The 17,770-nt window shown below is 68.8% G+C and overlaps 6 protein-coding genes across 10 annotated transcripts; 2 read left to right on the forward strand and 4 right to left on the reverse strand.

The window, feature by feature from the left end:
* Positions 1-204: 204 nt before the first annotated feature.
* On the reverse strand, positions 205-4,401 carry IL17RE (interleukin 17 receptor E). Its single transcript, XM_082060259.1, has 16 exons — positions 4,295-4,401; positions 4,200-4,215; positions 3,828-3,983; positions 3,616-3,722; positions 3,418-3,541; positions 3,205-3,344; positions 3,049-3,117; positions 2,859-2,925; positions 2,591-2,778; positions 2,375-2,422; positions 2,232-2,277; positions 1,968-2,116; positions 1,824-1,892; positions 1,692-1,743; positions 1,512-1,613; positions 205-1,310 (listed from the first exon to the last, which is right to left on the reverse strand). Exons 1-16 carry the CDS (start codon positions 4,391-4,393, stop codon positions 703-705), a joined length of 2,040 nt encoding a protein of 679 aa, XP_081916385.1. The 5' UTR covers positions 4,394-4,401; the 3' UTR covers positions 205-702.
* A 100-nt stretch (positions 4,402-4,501) lies between these two features.
* Positions 4,502-5,781, reverse strand: JAGN1 (jagunal homolog 1). 5 transcript variants are annotated; one of them, XM_082060287.1, is made up of 3 exons: positions 5,617-5,664; positions 5,299-5,401; positions 4,502-5,222 (listed from the first exon to the last, which is right to left on the reverse strand). In XM_082060287.1, exons 2-3 carry the CDS (start codon positions 5,385-5,387, stop codon positions 4,760-4,762), a joined length of 552 nt encoding a protein of 183 aa, XP_081916413.1. In that variant the 5' UTR covers positions 5,388-5,401; positions 5,617-5,664; the 3' UTR covers positions 4,502-4,759. The 5 variants fall into 5 exon arrangements, with proteins under 5 accessions (XP_081916413.1, XP_081916414.1, XP_081916410.1 ...); XM_082060284.1 differs by having other exon boundaries at positions 4,503-5,222; positions 5,299-5,405; positions 5,632-5,781; XM_082060286.1 differs by having other exon boundaries at positions 4,503-5,222; positions 5,632-5,747.
* Positions 5,782-5,789: 8 nt separating this feature from the next.
* On the forward strand, positions 5,790-7,626 carry RPUSD3 (RNA pseudouridine synthase D3). The gene is made up of 9 exons (XM_082060282.1): positions 5,790-5,862; positions 6,177-6,244; positions 6,320-6,364; positions 6,458-6,554; positions 6,631-6,738; positions 6,807-6,891; positions 6,965-7,091; positions 7,165-7,304; positions 7,382-7,626. The coding sequence occupies exons 1-9, from the start codon at positions 5,798-5,800 to the stop codon at positions 7,607-7,609; spliced, it is 963 nt and encodes a 320-aa protein (XP_081916408.1). The 5' UTR covers positions 5,790-5,797; the 3' UTR covers positions 7,610-7,626.
* Positions 7,627-8,022: 396 nt separating this feature from the next.
* On the reverse strand, positions 8,023-11,559 carry LOC309443425 (tubulin tyrosine ligase 3-like; the record flags this gene model as incomplete). The annotated part of the gene is given in 11 exon segments (XM_082060353.1): positions 8,023-8,220; positions 8,222-8,659; positions 8,736-9,171; positions 9,265-9,732; positions 9,802-9,964; positions 10,157-10,264; positions 10,423-10,537; positions 10,618-10,746; positions 10,876-11,211; positions 11,329-11,432; positions 11,493-11,559. Coding segments are annotated over 11 exon segments (2,562 nt in total).
* Positions 11,560-12,245: 686 nt separating this feature from the next.
* On the reverse strand, positions 12,246-14,197 carry ARPC4 (actin related protein 2/3 complex subunit 4). The gene is made up of 6 exons (XM_082060289.1): positions 14,050-14,197; positions 13,764-13,882; positions 13,313-13,424; positions 13,137-13,232; positions 12,839-13,009; positions 12,246-12,438 (listed from the first exon to the last, which is right to left on the reverse strand). Exons 1-6 carry the CDS (start codon positions 14,050-14,052, stop codon positions 12,433-12,435), a joined length of 507 nt encoding a protein of 168 aa, XP_081916415.1. The 5' UTR covers positions 14,053-14,197; the 3' UTR covers positions 12,246-12,432.
* Positions 14,198-14,430: 233 nt separating this feature from the next.
* On the forward strand, positions 14,431-17,637 carry TADA3 (transcriptional adaptor 3). The gene is made up of 8 exons (XM_082060267.1): positions 14,431-15,142; positions 15,254-15,504; positions 15,678-15,783; positions 15,954-16,095; positions 16,258-16,361; positions 16,460-16,569; positions 16,705-16,890; positions 16,964-17,637. The coding sequence occupies exons 1-8, from the start codon at positions 14,936-14,938 to the stop codon at positions 17,154-17,156; spliced, it is 1,299 nt and encodes a 432-aa protein (XP_081916393.1). The 5' UTR covers positions 14,431-14,935; the 3' UTR covers positions 17,157-17,637.
* Positions 17,638-17,770: the final 133 nt, after the last annotated feature.

The following is a 17,770-nucleotide window of genomic DNA, read 5'->3' on the forward strand; positions in this document are numbered from 1 at the left end:
CTTGGACTTGTGTCCTGGCGCTGCCCCAGGGCGTGGGCACAGTGCCCAGGTTGGCCCCGGGGAGCTGGCAGCGGCTGCGTGACGCGGTGTGAGGCTGTGGCGGGGAGGGCTGCGAGTCCCCTGTGGGCACTGGGCAGCCACCTACCCCCCTGTGGGGCACCCGACGAGCCCCAGCACACTAGATGGACGGCAGGGCAGGGTGAAATGGTGACTTTATTGCTTCCACCCCAGACAAGGTACTGCTGGCAGCATGGGAGCGAGGAGCAGCCACGCTGTGCCCAGCACCTGGAACCCCCTGCCCCCCATGTCCTGGCAGGGCAGGAAGCTCCCCCACTGCCCGGCTTCTTCTTGTACCCCCCACAAAGAGGCTTCCCTGGGGTCCCAGCTCTCCTCTGGAGCAGGTGCCTGTGTGGAAATAAAGCTGCCCAGACCCAGGGCAGCACCTCCGCTCCCGGACCCGGGGGCCTGCAGGACGCTTGCCCTGGCCCGTGCAGCACAACCCCTGGCTGGGGCCAGCCCTGCTGGGGCCCCACAGCACCCGTGGCCCTGCCCAGGGCACCCACGGGCACACCTCCTGCCGCCGCAGCCGGCACGCTCAGCCAAGTCCTGCATCTACATGACGGGGCCCCTGCCCTCACCAGAGGGCTGTGCCCAGCCCTGCCGGCCCCGCAGCAATGCCCAGCTCAGCCCCAGCGCAGGCACTCAGGTGCCAGTGGCTGCCTCGGGGGGCTGGGGCGGGGGGCTCCCCTCGCCAGCCCCCACCTCCAGCAGCCGGTGCAGGAGCCCCCCTGCCCGGCCCCGGCAGCAGCGGCGGGAGGCCGGGGGGCTGCCCCGCAGGGCGCCCAGCAGCCCGGGCAGCTGCCGGGGCAGGCGGTAGGTGGGCAGGGGTCGGAGGGGCTGGGGGACATCACGGGGGCTGCAGAGCCGGCTGAAGTAAGCCAGCACCCAGCCGCCACCACGGCCTGCTGTCCCCAGCTCCCCATGCAGACAGGCCATGGCTGCCCCAAAGATGTCATGGGCGTCCTCAGGGGTCCCACTGGCGGCCCCCACTCTCCATCGGCGGAAGAGCCGGGTGCTGCCGCGGCTCCAGAGGAGGAGGACGGTGCCGCGCTGGCGGCCCACGCGGCCCCGCTGGGCGTAGAGCCAGGGCAGGGCGCCCACCCGCCCCACGCCACCCGCTTCCCACAGGTCCAGGCGCACATCGCAGCCCAGCCCCGCGCGCAGCCGCTCGGCCAGGGCACACACCAGCCCCAGGTGCTCCTCCGAGTCTGGCGAATACAGCAGCAGCACGGGGCGCCCACCTGGGGCACCTGCAGACAGAGAGGACAGTAGTGACGGCCCTGCCTTGAGTCCCCCTGGCATCCCCCGGGGACACCCTGGCACCCCCCACAGGCATCCAAGCGCCCACCATACTGCCCCAGGACCCTCTGCATCCCAGGGAACCAGCATCCCCCAGCACCCCACCCATGGCGACTGCCCCCCCAACCCACAGCCCCCAGGGTGCCCCTCACCAGTGGTTGGCCTCCAGGCGCTGCGGCAGTTGAGGAGCAGCATGGTCACCACCAGCCCCAGTGCCAGCACCAGCCCCAGTAGCCCAAAGTGCCTGCGAGATACTGGGAGAGAGGTGCTGACATGGGGGCACCCGCCCACCCCCACTGCCCCTCACAGACCACCCTGGAACCCCCACTCACTGTCAGGACAGAGCAGCTGCTTCTGAGCAAAGCGCACGTCCGAGCGCCACACCTGGGGAAGGGACTGGGTGAGGGGGAGACAGGTTGGGGTCCCCCCAGCCAGTGCAGGTGCCTGTGTGGGGGTCACCTTACCAGCACGCAGCTGCCCAGGACCTGCACCGGCAGCAGCAGCGCCAGCTCCCCTGGGACAGAGCCCTCCGGCTGCAAAGCACAAGGGCAGGCTGGATCAGCATGGGTTTGTTCCCTGCCGTGTCCCCGCAGCCCCGTGCCACCCACCTGTGTGACGGTGTAGAGGGGAGCCTCGGGCTCGCACTGCCCGCCCCGGGGCTGGCAGAGGGCTGCGCTGAAAGCCGCGGGGATGCGGGACGTGAGGCGCAGGTGCAGCTGCAGCCCTCGGGCGCTCACCGAGACGTTCCAGGCGGTCTCTGCAGCCACCGGAGAGTGGGGGGATCACGGGATGCCCAAGGGGATGAAGGGTGCGAGGGACCCCAGGGCAAGGCTGTGCTCAACCCAAGGGTGTCCCCCCACCCGCAGACTCACCTGGCCGGTGGGGACACTCCACATGGCTGCTGTTCCCAAAGGAGAACTGAAGGGAGTGGGGATCAGCAGAAGAGCTGGGTGAGCCCTCCGCTGCCCCCCCCAGCCCCTTCCCAGGCCGTGCCCACCCGTCCATGCGGGCTTACCCGAAAGCAGAGCTGGGGGTGCACATCCACCTTGTCCAGCGTATATGCCTGGTATGGGCAAAGAGGATGTCACTGTCCCTGATTCACACAGCCCACAGAGAGCCCAGCAACCGACTGCCACCCTTAGGGCACCCTGGGGTCTGGCAGGTGCCCCAACCAGGGAAACAGCCCCTCCAAGCTGGTGCCCTGTGGCACCCCGAGACCACGACCCTTCACCTGCTCCTCCTCGCTCGCTGTGGAGTTGGGGACATCATGGCAAGGCGCAGTCTCAGCTGCCACTTCTCTCCAGCACAGGGTGGCCCGAGGGTGCAGAGGGCAGCTGGCACTCAGCACCATCGCCATCTGGTCCTTGCTGCTTGAGCTGTAGTCATGGAAGCGCACGGAGGACCATAGCTCAGGGCCATCTGCAGGACACAGCATCAGCAGGCTGGGGGGACAGCCAGGGGGGCCCCGGGACCTGGCTCCTCTCCCCATGGGGACTCACAGGCGGCTGGCTGATCATGGAAGGGGCAGTGCTTGCTGCGTGGGCTGTCGTGGTGGGGGTAGGAGGCCTGGGGGAGCAGAGCAGGGTGGTCAGGGCAGGATGTGCCCCCAGCTCCTCCTGCCCACCCTTGCTGCACAGGCAAAACCAGGCAGTGAATGGGACCCAGTGGCCGCAAGGGAAGGCAACACACCTCGATGCACAGGCAGGGCACCAGGAACTCGTACGGCAGCGAGACATGGCTGCCTCCCAGCACCAGCACCTGTGGGCACAGAGGCAGCATCAGCTGGCAGGAACACAGCTGCCCCCAGCCTGGGATGGGGGTGGCTTGGGGGGCTGGAGCTGTTACCTGCTGGTGGAAGGGCCAGGACAGCTCCTCACATTCCAGGGCCAACTGGTGGCACAGCCGCACCATCAGAGCAGGACCCTCGGGCACCCACACCTCGATGGCCCGTGCCTCAGGGACCCAAGCGTGGGTGAAGACTGGCCCTGTGGAACAGGTAGGGGTCAGCCAGCACTGGTGTCCCACCCGGGACACCCCCCGGGTCCCTCCCAGCCTCACCAGGTGGCTCGGCAGCAACCAGATGGCTACGGCTGATGGCCAAGCCTCGGTCAGGGATGGTGCGGAGGGAGACGAGGACCTGCCGTCCGCTCTCCACCGGGAAGCAGTCGAACTGCACCTGCCACTACAGGGAGAGCTGGGGGTCAGCGGGCCCCCCACGGCTCCACCGTCCGTCCCCACGGTCCTCCCTGAACTCACCGGTGAGCTGCCTGTCGCCCTGCGCCGCTGCCACACCTGCAGCCAGCCGGCCCGGTTGGAGCCCAGCTCCAGGAAGTTGAGCTGCAGCCCACGGACATCACCGAGCTCTGCGAGAAACCAGCGTGGGGTCCTGACGCGGGTGGGAGGACGAACCTCTCCCTTCCCCCCACCACCCAGGGCGGCGTGCCCGGCCCCGCCGCCCCTGCCCGTACCTGCGGCGGGGAGCGCCAGGCGGACGCGCAGGCAGGGCAGGCAGGGCTGCGCGGGCAGGCACAGGCGGGCGCTGCTCAGCGCCAGGGCGGGCGGCTGCAGCGGGGGCCCGGGCCGGGCCGGGCGGCGGCAGCGGGGGGAGCTCAGCGTGCGGTCGGCTGGCGGGTGAAGAGAGCAGAGAGGGGGCGGCCGTGCGCCGGGGTCTCGCCTACCGCCGGCACCGACAGCCCCGGGAGCCCTGGGAACGGGGGAAGTCCCCGCCACCCTCCCGGACTCGGTAGCCGGGGGCTGTGGAGAGCCCCTCCATCCCGCCGCACCCGGGAGTCCCGGGCGGGGGAGCCCCGCGCTCGCAACCCGGCCCCGCCGCTACTCACCGATGGCCCGACACTCCTGCAAGCAAAGACACGGGGGTGAGCGCGGCGCCGCCCGCCCGCCCCCGCCTCCCCACACTGCACCCCCCGGTGCTCACGAAGTTGGCGAAGACCCGGAGGCGGGTGACGGCGGCCCCGGTACCGGGCAGCAGGAGCAGCAACACGGCAGCAGCGGCGAACAGCAGCGGGCGCCCCATGGCCGAGCCGCCGCTCCCCGCCCCGCCCCGGGCCGGCCCCACCGCATTCCTCCGCCGGCACGTGCGGCCCCGCCGTCCCCCCTCCCGTTGCCAGGTGGCGCTTCCCGAGGCGCAGACACGCGTGGGCGCGTGGAGGGAACTTTATTTCCATGGAGCGACACACAGAGCAAGGGGGGATGGGCAGCAGGGTCTCCCCACGGCCCGGGAGTCCCCTGCACCCCCCGGCATGCGAGCACAGAGCCGTGGCACGGCTCAGACACGGACGTTGGTCCCCGTGGACCCCCACCCACTGGAGCTGCGCCAGCGCGGCCCCACGGGGCCCGGCTGCGGAGCTCCAGCCCTTCACAGAGCCCACCCATTCCCTGCTTATTTCTTCTTCTTCTCCTGCGTGCTGGTGAACCAGGAGTCCAGCAGCTTCTTGCTGTAGTAGAGCTGCCAGCCGTGCACCTGGGCGGCCACCACCACCACCAGGTACATGACAGAGACGGCCGAGAAGCCGAAGATGAAGCGGTAAGCTTTGCCATGCCGGTAGAGCTGCTGCGCCATGGGGAACATCTCCATGGCCCCGTAAATGAGGGGAGCCACGGAGAAGAGGCCGGTGCTGATCATGGAGAGCACCAGGTAGCTGATGTTGTTGCGAGGGAAGGAGAGGAGGCCCAGAAGGGAGGGCAGGATGCTGAGCAGGTAGGGGTACTCCCACTGGTAGGGCATGGCCACCTGGTCATGGGGCAGCAGCTTGAGGTGCCCCACGCACATCTGGGCCAACAGCAGCAGCCAGATGCCCACGTGTGTGTAGATCAGTTTCTTGATCTCCGACTTGAGCGCCACGCTGGGGAGAGAGCACAGGGCTGGCAGAGCCTGCGGGGCACAGCCCGGGCAGGGCCCGGCAGCCCCGGGACACTCACCTCATCTGGTAGTGCGAGGCCACGCGCTCCCGGTGCTGGAAGTCGCTGCCATCGGTGCCGGCGGCGCGGGGACCCCCGCGGGAGGCCATAGCGCCGGCACGAGCTGCCTGCGGACACGAGCGTGAGGGGCCCTGCCCGGGAGTCCCCGCTGACAGCCCCGGCCCCCGCCCGCAGGCTCCAGCCCCCCAGGGACCACTCCCCAGGCCTCTCTTTCCCGGCGACGGACCCCCGTGACAGCCCCGGGCCCCCCTTCCCGTGCCTGCCCTACCCCCGCTCGACCCCTCGGGCGCACCCCCCGGGGCTCCTTCCCCGCCGCACCTTGGCGCAGCCCACCTGCCAACGGGACGCTCTGCCCGCACTTCCGCCTTATCTATGGCCGCGGCCGCCCGTTCTGAATGCATACTCGGCCGCTCTGCGCGCCCGGAGGCTCATCTCTATGGTCGCGGCGGGGCGGTGGCCCCTCCCCTGGGCCCCGCCTCCGCGCAGGCGCAGTCCCGGCATGGCAGGCGGGGGCAGCGCCGCGCGCGTCCTGGCGCGCGCCGGGAAGGGGGCGCGCGCCGTGGGGTTAGCGGGAACGCGCGTGGGGGCGGCGCGCGCGGGGACGCGGGGGGAGAGCGTGTGCTCGTGGGGGCGCTCGCGCGCACGGCGGGATGCGGGGGCGCGCGGGGGCAGAGGGGTCATGGGGCGGGCGTGGGAGTGCGGACACGTGTGGGGCTGCACGCGCGTGAACGCGGAGGGGCTGATGGGGGCGCAGGGGCGCGCACGGGCGTGCAGGGCGGTGGGCGTGGGGTCAGATTTGGGGGCACGCGTGTGGGGCTATCGGGACATGCAGGGGCGTGGGTCTCACCCGTGCGCCCTGCCCACTCCACCCCACGCAGGTCGGGGCGGCCGCTGGGCCCCGAGGAGGCGCTGGGGCTGCTGGAGGCCTCCGTGGTGCACCGGGAAGGTACCGGGGGGTGCAGGGGCTGCTGGGGAGGGGGCTCAGGGGAGGTCAAATCCTGAGCGGATGTCCCTTCCTCAGGAGCCCTGCTGGCGCTGAGCAAACCCCCCGGGCTGCCCGTCCTGGGTGAGTGCGGGTGGGGGTCCGGCTGCGGGTTTGGTGGGGGTGTGGAGTGTGTTTTGGGGGACCCATCAGGTGCTGACCCCCGCCACTCCCCAGGCCACCCCGGGGAGCTGAGCCTGTCGGCACTGCTGCCGGCGCTGCGGCGGCGCCTGGACCTCCCCGCCGAGCTCCATGTGGTGAAAGCTCCCGCCAGGTACAGCTGGGGGCGCTGGGGGGGTCTCAGTAGCTGTCAGCCCCCACCCAGGGCTCAGAGCTGCCACATCACCCAGGGAGTGCTCTGGCCTCGTCCTCCTGTCCGGCTGCCGCCGCACCACCGAGCAGCTCCAGCGGTTCTTCACCACTGCCCGCCGGAGGGGCCAGTTCCCCGCCACGTACTGGTGAGTCCCCAGCGCCCCCCATGCCGGCACGGGGGTCTGTCCCCTCCTCACCCCCACCCTCCTTGCAGCGCTGTCACTGTGGGGGTCCCAGCGGAAGCAGAGGGTGAGATCCGCACCGGGCTGCGCTGGCAGCAGCAGGGTGACACCACAGCGGTAAGGGGGTGCCAGGGGGTTGGGGCTGCAGGGGGGTCACCCTGAGTGGGTGCTGAGGGCTGTGTCACCGCAGGTGGTGCCGGTGCTGTCCCCCGGGCGCTACAGCCTGGCCAGGAAGGAGGTGAAGAGCACCCTGACACACTACCGGGTGCTGGGCGCAGCGGGGGGCTGTGCGCTGCTCCAGCTCCAGCCCAGGACAGGTGGGTGACCCCCCAACACCGCCGCTGTGTCCCCCACCACCGGCACAGTCCCACCCCCCACGTGCCTCCACAGCCTTCCCGGAGCAGCTCCCGGTGCACCTGACGCTGCTGCTGTGCCCAGCGCTGGGCGACCACGAGCACTCGTCCCGCGTGGGCAGGGTGCTGGGGGTGCCCTTCCTCCTGCCCCCCGAGGCCGCCCCGACCCACACACAGGTACATGGTGGGGGAGGCGCTAGGGGGGCTCAGCATGGACCCCAGGGACCCTGCTGAGCTGCCCCCGCCTGTCGCAGGTGCTGGATGAGGAGCTGCTGTCCCGGCTGGGGCTCTCCCCGCAGCAGCTCCGCCGCCTCCCGCTCCACCTCCACCTGCAGCAGCTGATGCTGCCCCGGGGGGGCTTGCTCTGTGCCCCCCTCCCCCCCCATTTCCTGCGCACCCTGCGCCTCCTGGGGCTGCCGGAGCACCTAGTGCCCACGGGGACCCCCCCACCCCAACCTGCTCCCCCTCTGCCACCCCATTAAATCCACAACTGCTGCCAGGGTGGCTCAGTGCCTGTTTCTTTCCATGGCACACACAGGACACATCACCCCCATCCCCAGTGCTGCTGGAGACAGCAGCCCCTGCCGCCACCCCGGTGCCTGACGTGGTCCCCAGTGCCAGCTACAGCGGTGTCACCAGCACCACGACTCTGTGAGGCTGGCAGGAGTGGAGGTGTCTGTTCCTGCCTGCTCTCTGCCCCTGGCCAAGCAGCTGCCGCAGTGGCTGCGGTTCTTGTCCCCAGCCCCGTCCCCAGTACAGCCCCAGCTGTGCCCACACCATCCCACATAGAGGGGCAGAGCCAGGCTCCCTGTCACAGACGTGTTTTTGCAGCCCCCACAGTGCTATATGCCCCCGGGGGGTGCAGTCGGAGCGGGGGGAGTCAGGTGCCACCATGTCACCCCAGCAGGGTGATGTCCCCATCTGGGTGTCCTTCAGTGTCACAGCTCTTCTCTGTCCCTCTGGGAGCCACTTCGTGTCTTTGTCCTGCAATGGGGCTTGGGAACCACGGGCAGGACCACGGGGTCCAGGTGCTGGGTGCCAGCCCTGGCAAGTGCAGTGCCCCGGCAGGAGGGGCCGAGGGGGGCTGGCCTGCGGGTCCCCAGTGGCTGCAGGCTGACAGGAGGTCCCCGGGGCGGTGGGACAGACACCCTGGCCCGGGGACGGACACGGAGCTGGGGCAGAGCCGTCTGGGGCTGCCCGAGCAGGCGGCTGAGCTGCGGTGGCCCCTGGCTCCTGGCCCAGCACGCTGGGGGTTGTGGGATGTGGGGCTGTGGGGGTGCTGGGGGAGCAGAGCCGGGGGGGCAGTGGCAGCTCCATTGCCCCAGAGGAACTGGCTCCCCCCGCCTTGCTCCCGGCTGGGGGACCTGTTTGGCTCTGCCCCAGGAGCTGGGGGGCACAGGGCGCTGGGAGGCACCGTTTGCAGTGGTGGGGGCTTTGCCCTGGGTTCGGTGCTGTGCCATACGGGGCTTCCTCACGGAGCAGCCTTCCACCATCAGCTTCAGCCCACTGTGCATGGGAACGGGCACGGCTGCCTGCAAGGGGACATGGGGGAGTGGGGGCTCAGGTTCCCCAGAGGGTCTCTGCCCCACAACCCCCCCCACAGCCCACCTCCTTGTAGATGAGCTCGAAGGCACCGGTGGGGCAGGCAGGGTTGTCCCTGTGGTCGATCACCACACGCAGCGTGTCCCGCTGGACTCTGGCACACAGCCGGCTGGTCACCGCCGAGGAGGGGGCCATGGTGGGGCTGGCGTTGATCTCCAGCAGCCAGGGCTGGCAATCCTCCCCAAAGACAAAGTCGGCTCCAAAGAGCTCGAAACTGCCCTTGCGGGACCCCACCAGGTCTTGGGCACTGCGCAGGGCGGCCACCACCGCCGCCTTCATGCCGGGCACCATCACCTGCTGCCAGGCCCCTGCCCGCCCTGCCTGCGCCAGGTACGCCTGGAGCTGCCGGCAGGACCAGATCTGGTCGGGGGGCAGCCGGGGGTGCTGGCCCTGCGCCGGCCTGCAGCGCTTCTGGATGGAGACATTGCAGAGGTGCCGGGCGCTGGAGCAGGAGAGCAGAGCCGGGTTAGCGGGGCGGCAGGGTGCGGGGCGCAGGGGCGGCAGGGTGCGGGGCGCAGGGGTGTGGGGCACTCACGGGTCCAGGTGGCTGAGGGAGAAGGGCTGGGAGCAGAAGCGCACGTAGCTCTCTCGGTAGAACCAGACAGTCAGCGGGTTCCAGTCTGTCACCAGGAACCATTGTCGGATGTCGAATTTGGTGCCGAAGATGAGCAGCAGCCGCTCCACGTACTTCTGCACCACCCACTCGCCCTCCCGTGCTGAGAACGACGTGCAGCCCCCCGCCAGCCGCAGCACCTGCTCCAGCCGCGCCACGCAGACAATACCTGGGGGACGTGGTGACACTGGGACCCGCTCCTTGGCGGGGAGGCCACATCGCCCACTTCCCCCAGCCTTACCCCTGCCGCGGGATTTGGCACCAGGCTTGAGGATCCAGACGTTGCGGTTGCCCTCCATGGCAAGCTGGGGCAGGTGCCCGGCCAGGAGCTGCAGCAGCGCTTGGCACTGATCCTGCTGCGCCGCACTCAGCGCCAGCCCGGCCCCCTCACTGTGGGGGGACGTGGGGGGCTCAGCTCCGGTCCCTCTGCTGTGTCCCCCCGTCCCGCTCAGCACTCACTGTACCACACGGTAGTAGTCCTGCAGGAAGTGGTCCCAGTCAATGGCCGTCGTGCAGGGGGACGGGGTGTCCCTGTCAATGTCCTGGTGCCCCACACTGTCCAGGTGCTGCCTGCAGATCTGCAGAGCCGCCTCCACCAGCTGGGAGGGCCGGGGGGACCCCGCTGTGGATGGCATGTGGTGAGAGATGTGGCTCCTGGGGACCTGCTCTGCCACCTTTGGGGCCACACACAGAGCCTGCCCATGGGATGGGTGGCTTTGGGCACATGGGGAGGGGAGAGGGGGGGCAGTCCCAAGCCACAGCCCCCAGACATGTCCGTGACCCCAATCTCCCTGTCCCAGCTCCACATGCTCACCTGGCCCCTCCCCAGATTTCAGGGGCTGCTCTGTCCCCACCGATGTGTCCCCAGCCCTCTCCAGGGCCACTTTGAGCAGGCTGCGAGCTGCCGTCAGGCGGAAATCCTCTGCAAGGGGGGCGCATCGTCCCTGCCTGTTCCACTCAGGACACGCAGGGCACTGGGAGCATGGTGGAGGGCACTGGGAGCATGGTGGAGGGCACTGGGAGCATGGTGGAGGGCAGGAGGGCAACAGCCCCCAGGGACTCATGCTACCCCACACTCACCGATGAAGGCTTCCCGCTCGTCCACGGCCCCCAACCGGTAGCACCGCGGGAAGAACGTGTCAGGGTCAGCTTCATAGAACCAGGTCAGGTTTCGCAGGTTGACACACAGCCCCTCCTGTTTAGAGAAGGGTGGCAGCCCCTGCTGGACCTCACCCCCAGCCCCGTCTTTTGCCCCCCGGGTCTCCAGGCTCCCACCTTGGTGGTGAAGGAGGCCACCCCGCTGTAGTGGTTCACCACCTGGTCGTGCTGCAGCAGCCGGTGGTTGACAGCGCTGCAGCGGGTGGTCCAGATGAAGTACGGCATCTGGTCCCGCAGCAGGCAGGACTGCGACGGGGGGGGCTGGAGTGAGGCATGGACCCCCCGTCCCACCCTCACCCCCTGCCCCAGGCTGTGTGCTGCACCTGGGGGTCCCAGGTGCCACGGCAGAGCTCAGTCCTGGCCCCCTCAGCTAACCATGAGCTTGTGGATGTCATCGGGGTCCTCATCCTGCTGCTCTTCCTCCTCCTCCTCCTCAGGTGGCCATGGGGAATGCAGGGGCTCTAGGGTCCCCAGGGAAGGCCATGCCCCACAGGATGCTGACCCCGGCCGTGGGCCCTGGACTGTGTCCCCCTGATCAGCAGTATCAGCATCATCTCTCCCCTCCTCATCCTGCAGCCACTTTTCCCGTCTGCCGCGCTGCTGCTCCGGCCGGCTGCCCGTGCTCGGGGGCTTCCTCTCCACCCAGCCCCGGGCCCGCAGCTGGCTGCGGATGACAGGGTAGGGGCCCAGCACCGTGAAGATCTTCTTTTCCTGCGGAGGGACCCAAGAGCTCAGCCTGCCCCGGTGTCCCTCTGGCTCAGCTGTCACCCTGAGCCATCAATGCAATAAATGCAGGTGCGTAGCGGGGGGTGACATCAGGCCCCTCACCTTGATGGCTCTCTCCACGCGCAGCCTGGCTCTCTTCAACTGCACAAGGTCAAGCGAGGGGTGGCGGCAGCCGCGGTGGCTGGCGGTGGCAGGTGCTGCCTGCCCTGCGAGGACACGCCCAGCTGACCCCACATCCTCAGCCCCGTGGGGGGGATGGCACGTACCTGCCTGCCCCTGCCCGAGCAAGGTGGGGGTCCCACCTGCAGCATCCACCGGTATGCCAGGCCTCATGCTGGTACCCCCCAGAATGCCCCACTCCCCCACTGTGCTGTTGTCCCCACCCTCAGGCCAGGGGACAGCTGGGACATTTGCCCCCGCTACATACCCACAGTGCTGCTCTCTCTGTGGCATCATCCCACAGCAGCCAGAGGGCATGGGGAGCTGCAGGTGGCTCTGCCTCCCCCAGGTGCCAAGCGGGTCCCCTGTCCCTGCTGGGGACTGCGGTGGGGGGTCCAGTGCAGAGTGCAGCCCCCCCAGCCCCAGCACCGCTGTGACAGCAGACCCTCGGGCCTGGCCACCACGCTGGCTACACCACCCCAAAGCGGGGACAGACCCCAGCCCCTCAGCGACAGGTGTGCAGCCCCCTGTGCCTGCACCTCCCAGCCTACAGCCCCCCCTGCACCAGCCACCCCAGCCCCCAAATCCTTCCATACCCCACACCCAGACTTCCCCAGCCCCTTGGTGTGCCCCCCAGCTCCTCTTCAAACCCTTCCACCCGCCCAAATCCCTCCCTTCGCATCCCCAGTCCTGCCCGCACCCTCGGAGCCGCCCCCGCTGTTTGCCGTTGCCATGACGCCCCTCCCGGCCCCGCCCCTTCCCTGCCAAGCCCCGCCCCCTCCCCGCCAGGCCCCGCCCCCCTCCCGGTGCCGCAGGTTCCCCCGGTGCCGCGGGACGGACAGAGCAGACGGAGACGGCGGTTACAGCAAACGAGACCGTTTAAAAAACGAGACGAGACAGCGGCAGCGACCAGGGCGGCTCTGCCGCAAGCAGGGGCTGCTCCCAGCGCGGCCGCCGGCCCAGCCGTCCGCGGGGCAGCAGAGCGGGCGCAGGCACGGTGCCCGGCGGGCACAAGCGTCGGGGAGCCACGGGGTCCTGCGCCACGGCCTAAAACTGGAAGGCAAGAGGAGAAGACACATGGCTGTCAGTCCCTGTCCCCGGGCGCTGCTCTGGCCCTCGCCCACCCTTCCTGGCCCCAGGGAGGGAGGCCGAGTGCAGCTGCCACGCACAGAGACCCAGACTCAGCTTCTCCCTCTGCCTCAACTGGCACCGTGCAACCCACTGCAGCAGTCACCGAAAGGGCCACGTCCCCCATGGCTGCTGCCCACCCTCAAGCACGCTCTGGGGTCCCAGAGCTGGCACTTTGAGAGTACAAGCACCTCTGGGTAACCTCCCTGCCATCTCCAAGAGCTTCCTTGGGCAGAACGCCACCACCATCCCCACAGATGGGCTCTGGGCACAAGGGCCACGCTGGCTTTGAGCACCACACCCTGCTCCCAGTTCAGAGCCTCACATTCTTGAGGAACTCCTCTGCCACAATGCGGGCCCTGGCGTTGACAGACAGCTTCATCTCGCTGATCTCCTTGTCAATCTCCTCCATGAAGTGGATGACAAAGTCCACCAGCTTGTGTTTGTACATCTGCTCCGTGTGGAAGTTTGTGATCAAGAAGCTGATATCGTAGCCCTGGGGAAGAGAGAAGCGCCCTGGGGATGAGCACCCAGGCCACCGACCACACAACCTCACATTCCAGTTCCGCACTGGAGACTCCACCAGTGCCAGGAGCTGCTCCGGCCCCTCCCTGTCACCTCACCTCCACAGGCTTCCTGCGCAGGATGAAAAAATTCTCAGCCCTCATCATCATGAAGCGCATGAATTTGTGGCACAAGATCTTCTCAATCTCATCAGCCTGGGGAGAGGAAAGGGAAGTGAGACGTCCCCCACGCCAGGCGCGAGCTGCCAGCCCCCTGCCCACAGCCCCCACCTCACCTGTTTCACTGCAATGCTGACGCGCACAGAGTTAATGGAGCCCTCGATGAGGACCTTCTCCTTCTCGTTCCTGCTGATGATCACCGGCTGCAACAGCAGCTCTTTGCTGCTCCTGCAACCAGAAGAAGGGCAGGACTGACTCAGAAGGAAGCATTTACCAGTCAGAAATGGGAAACACACAACTGCGGAGCCATGGGGATCGCAGAGACATGGACATTTTTGCTTCGTGCTGCTACGTGATGCTTTCTGCCTCCTGAAGGCAGAGCCCCGCCGCTCCCCAGCTCCCTGCTGGCACCAGCGCTGTGACCACGGGGTGGCAGCCGGTGGGTGTGGAGCCCTACCCGGCTGCACCCGGGCTGCACAGCCCCCTCCCCAGCGCTCTACCGGGGCGCTCCGCTCCCGGCTGCCCAGCGAAGCGGCAGCGCTGCCTCTCCCCCCAGCGCCCCCGTACCTGACTTCCACCTCGGGCTTGTTGTGCCGCTCCACCACCTGCGAGGAGAAGTTCTCCAGGCACAGCGCGGCCTGCAGCGTGGCGCGCACCGCGTTCAGGTACGGGCGCAGCGTGGCTGTCTGCGGGGACACAGCGGCGGCGTCAGTCCCCGGGCCCCGCCGCCTGCCCCCGGCCCGCAGCCCCCCGACACCGCTCACCCCGCCGCCCACGACCCCTCCATCCCCCGCCTCTGCCGGCCCCTCCATCCCCTCAGCCCCTCATCCCCAACCGGCGCCCCCCGCCCTACCATGGTGGCGGCTGCGGTCCGGTCCCGGCAGGCGGAAGTAGCCGGTTCCCTCTTCCGGGATGCGCGGGAATTCCCACTGTGGTGAGAGGGGGGCGGCGGGAGGCTCCTGCCACGCGTTCAGGACACGAACGGCGGCGGAGTGGGCTCACCGCTGCACCGAGCGGGGACGCAACAGCGCTGGAGAGCGGTCACGGTGGCGGCGGCCCGCGGCAGCGAAATCCCGCACAATCCCCCCCGCGCCTCGCCGCACTTGGTACGCTCCCGTCAGCGCTTCCATATTAGGGAAGGAAGATGGAGAGCGGGTCGAACCAATGAGCGGCGGGAGTTGGGCGCAGCTGAGCCAATGGGAGAGCGCGGGGCGGAGCGCAGAGCCCACCGCCCACGGGGCCGGAAGGGGCGAGCGGCCTAGGCCCGACCCGCCCCGCGGCGGCCCCGCCCGCGGCCCCGGGCTTCCCGCGGCCCGGTGCAGAGCCGCCCGCTGGCCCGCAGCGGCCCCGCCTTGTTCCCCTCAGCTCCCCGGTGATCCCCCCGCGGTTCCTCTGCACTCCTCGGTGATCCCCCTCCCCGGTTCCCCTCAGCTCCCCGGTGATCCCCCCGCGGTTCCTCTGCACTCCTCGGTGATCCCCCTCCCCGGTTCCCCTCAGCTCCCCGGTGATCCCCCCGCGGTTCTTCTGCACTCCTCGGTGATCCCCCTCCCCGGTTCCCCTCAGCTCCCCGGTGATCCCCCCGGTTCCCCTCAGGACTCCGCTGCCCCCCGACTCGCCGCAGCTCCGTTCCCTTTCATCTTCCCCAGTTCCCCCGCATCCCCCCGGTTCCCCTGTACTCCCCGTACTCCCCTCGGTTCCCCACAGCCCCCCCGGTGCCCGCGGTGGCCGGCCCTGCCACCATGAGCGAGCTGAAGGACTGCCCGCTGCAGTTCCACGACTTCAAGTCTGTGGACCACGCGAAGGTGTGTCCCCGGTACACGGCCGTGCTGGCCCGCTCCGAGGACGACGGGATCGGCATCGAGGAGCTGGACACGCTGCAGCTGGAGCTGGAGACGCTGCTCTCGTCCGCCAGCCGCCGCCTGCGCGTCCTGGAGGCCGAGACGCAGGTGCTGGGACCGCAGCCGTAGGGTGGTTTCCCCCGTTCTGCTCCTTCCCCGCCTGGGCCGTCCCTGCCCAGCGTTGGATGCGGGACCCAACGGAGCATCACTGTCTTTCAGATCCTGACAGACTGGCAGGACAAGAAGGGTGACCGGCGGTTCCTGAAGCTGAGCAAGGACCACGATGTGGGCGCCTCCGTCAAACACGGGAAACCCAAGAAGCAGAAGCTGGAGGGAAAAGGGGGCCACGGGACCGGGCCTGGCCCCGGCCGGCCCAAGTCCAAGAACCTGCAGCCCAAGATCCAGGAATATGAGTTTCAGGATGATCCCATTGATGTGCCACGCATCCCCAAAAACGACGCTCCGAACAGGTGCGGGGGTGTTGGGGGCTGTTGGGATCATCCCTCTCCTTCCTGGCAGCACTTGGTGCAAAGGCTGCTCCAGTGCAAGGGAAGAGTTGTCCTGGGGGGACGAGGGGCACGTATCATCTCCTGTGGGGTCCCCTGCAGCTCCCCCTTGCAGTTCATCCACTCCATCCTCACAGGTTCTGGGCATCGGTGGAGCCGTACTGTGCTGATCTCACCAACGAGGAGGTCCGAGTCCTGGAGGAGCTGCTCAAGCCGCCAGAGGATGAGGCTGAGCATTACAAGGTGAAAAACTCCTGAGCCCACCCCATTCCTCCCTCACCTCATCCCTTGCCCTCTGCCCCTGTCCCCTGCTGCGCCTCACAGCGAGTGTTCCTGCTGGGGGGGTGGTGCCGGGGGGAGGTGGAAGGTGAGGTGGGGGGCTCCGGGAGCTGTGCCAAGCCCTGCTCCTGCAGATCCCTCCCCTGGGGAAGCATTACTCCCAGCGCTGGGCCCAAGAGGACCTGCTGGAGGAGCAGAAGGATGGAGCCCGGGCGGCAGCTGCTGCTGACAAGAAGAAAGGCGTCCTGGGGCCACTGACCGAACTGGACACCAAAGGTGCCTCTGTCCCCACCTGCCTCTGCCCCTTTTACACCAAAGGCCCTGGGGGGGCTGTGAGCCCCTGCCCCTCACCCCACACCCCCAAGGTAGAGACTGCCCTGCTCCGCTGCTCACCTCTGTGTTTGAGGTTGTTTTTTTCCCCTTCTTGCTTCCTCCCAGATGTCGATGCTCTGTTGAAGAAGTCGGAGGCTCAGCACGAGCAGCCAGAGGACGGGTGTCCCTTTGGGCCCCTGACGCAGCGTCTGCTGCAGGCGCTCGTGGAGGTGAGGCGGCTCCGTGGGGCTGTGCTGCACGGCCATGCCCTGGGGCTGTGCCACCACGGCCCAGTGCTGTGACCTTGCCCTCGCGCTCTGATCACTAGGAGAACATCATCTCCCCTGTCGAGGACTCCCCCATCCCTGAAATCGCCGGCAAGGACTCGGGAGCCGATGGTGCTGGCACGTCTCCCCGCAGCCAGAACAAGCCCTTCAGGTGAGCAGCTGGGGTGGACCCCAGAGCTTGGTGCTGCCCGCGGGGACACCGAACGCGCCGGTGGCTTCCCTGTCCCGGCGAGTCGCAGGGAGAAAGGGGCGTACAGTGGGCAGCAGCCGCTCTCCACCCCGGCAGCGTCCCCCACACCAAGTCCCTGGAGGGGCGGATCAAGGAGGAGCTGGTGGCCCAAGGGCTGCTGGAGTCGGAGGACCGGCCAGCTGAGGACTCGGAGGATGAGGTGCTGGCCGAGCTGCGCAAGAGGCAGGCGGAGCTGAAGGCCCTCAGCGCGCACAACCGCGCCAAGAAGCACGAGCTGCTGCGGTGAGCACAGGCAGGGACGGGTGTGGGCGGGGGGCTGCCCGGCAGGGACTGACACCCCTGTGCTCCATGCCAGGCTGGCCAAGGAGGAGCTGCACCGGCAGGAGCTGCGGCAGCGCGTCCGCATGGCCGACAACGAGGTGATGGACGCCTTCCGCAAGATCATGGCCGCCCGGCAGAAGAAGCGCACGCCCACCAAGAAGGAGAAGGACCAGGCTTGGAAGACCCTGAAGGAGCGGGAGAGCATCCTCAAGCTGCTGGACGGGTAGCAGGGGCCGCAGACCCTCACACATCATGGACCCTGGCAGCTGGGGGTGGTGGCCATGCCACTGTCACCCACAGGGCGCTGGCATGCTTGCACTCTGCCTGTGCCCTGCCTGCATGGGACAAAGCTGTGCGGCACCCCCACACACCCTGGGCCTGCTCAGCCTCCCTGCCTGGGTGACAGGTCCCAGCTGCTGTCCCCTCGCTGTCCCCTGCCTGCAGGGAGCTGTCACCAAGCCAGGCTCGGGACCCTGTGGGGCTGTGGGGGTCCCTCCTGGGACCAGCCTCCCCCAGCCGGCGGCTTCTGCTCCCGCATGCCCCGTTATTTTGGGAGGGTGACATTAGGCCACCACTGTGGGGGCTGGATTTGGCAGCTGCTGCGGCGTGGCTCCCATGGGCCCTTGTCCCTCCCCACAGCCCCAGGGGGGAATCCCAGCCCCCACAGGTGGGTTGGGGGTGCGGGGAGGGGAAGGAGGTTGGAGGGGGGCACAGCACGGGGCAGGGGCGCCAGACTCTCCATGTCCCGGTGTGTTCTGCTGCCACGTGTGTGGTCAATAAAGGCAGTCCGGTGCAGGTGGTGGTGTGGTGGCCTTTGGGGACACCGTGGGGTGGGTGGGTG

This window comes from Streptopelia decaocto, assembly GCF_964273445.1.
Source record: "Streptopelia decaocto genome assembly, chromosome: 8".
In the NCBI taxonomy this organism is placed as follows: Eukaryota; Metazoa; Chordata; class Aves; order Columbiformes; family Columbidae; genus Streptopelia; species Streptopelia decaocto.

Bases quoted from the DNA above. Each gene is read 5' to 3' on its own strand.
- RPUSD3 (XM_082060282.1), top strand. From the start codon at position 5,798: ATGGCAGGCGGGGGCAGCGCCGCGCGCGTCCTGGCGCGCGCCGGGAAG. The intron at 6,365-6,457 runs GTGAGTGCGGGT...GCCACTCCCCAG, and splicing joins CCCCGGGCTGCCCGTCCTGG to GCCACCCCGGGGAGCTGAGC. The intron at 6,739-6,806 runs GTGAGTCCCCAG...CCCTCCTTGCAG, and splicing joins CAGTTCCCCGCCACGTACTG to CGCTGTCACTGTGGGGGTCC.
- JAGN1 (XM_082060287.1), bottom strand. From the start codon at position 5,387: ATGGCCTCCCGCGGGGGTCCCCGCGCCGCCGGCACCGATGGCAGCGAC. The intron at 5,223-5,298 runs GTGAGTGTCCCG...CTCTCTCCCCAG, and splicing joins GCCTCGCACTACCAGATGAG to CGTGGCGCTCAAGTCGGAGA.
- IL17RE (XM_082060259.1), bottom strand. From the start codon at position 4,393: ATGGGGCGCCCGCTGCTGTTCGCCGCTGCTGCCGTGTTGCTGCTCCTG. The intron at 2,926-3,048 runs GTGTGTTGCCTT...CTGCTCCCCCAG, and splicing joins TGCCCTGCCTGTGCATCGAG to GCCTCCTACCCCCACCACGA. The intron at 1,893-1,967 runs GTGGGTGGCACG...TGTGCTTTGCAG, and splicing joins CCCTCTACACCGTCACACAG to CCGGAGGGCTCTGTCCCAGG.
- ARPC4 (XM_082060289.1), bottom strand. The intron at 13,425-13,763 runs GTACGGGGGCGC...TTCTGGTTGCAG, and splicing joins AAGCCCGAGGTGGAAGTCAG to GAGCAGCAAAGAGCTGCTGT. The intron at 13,233-13,312 runs GTGAGGTGGGGG...TCCTCTCCCCAG, and splicing joins TCAGCATTGCAGTGAAACAG to GCTGATGAGATTGAGAAGAT.
- TADA3 (XM_082060267.1), top strand. From the start codon at position 14,936: ATGAGCGAGCTGAAGGACTGCCCGCTGCAGTTCCACGACTTCAAGTCT. The intron at 16,096-16,257 runs GTGCCTCTGTCC...GCTTCCTCCCAG, and splicing joins GACCGAACTGGACACCAAAG to ATGTCGATGCTCTGTTGAAG. The intron at 16,891-16,963 runs GTGAGCACAGGC...GCTCCATGCCAG, and splicing joins AAGAAGCACGAGCTGCTGCG to GCTGGCCAAGGAGGAGCTGC.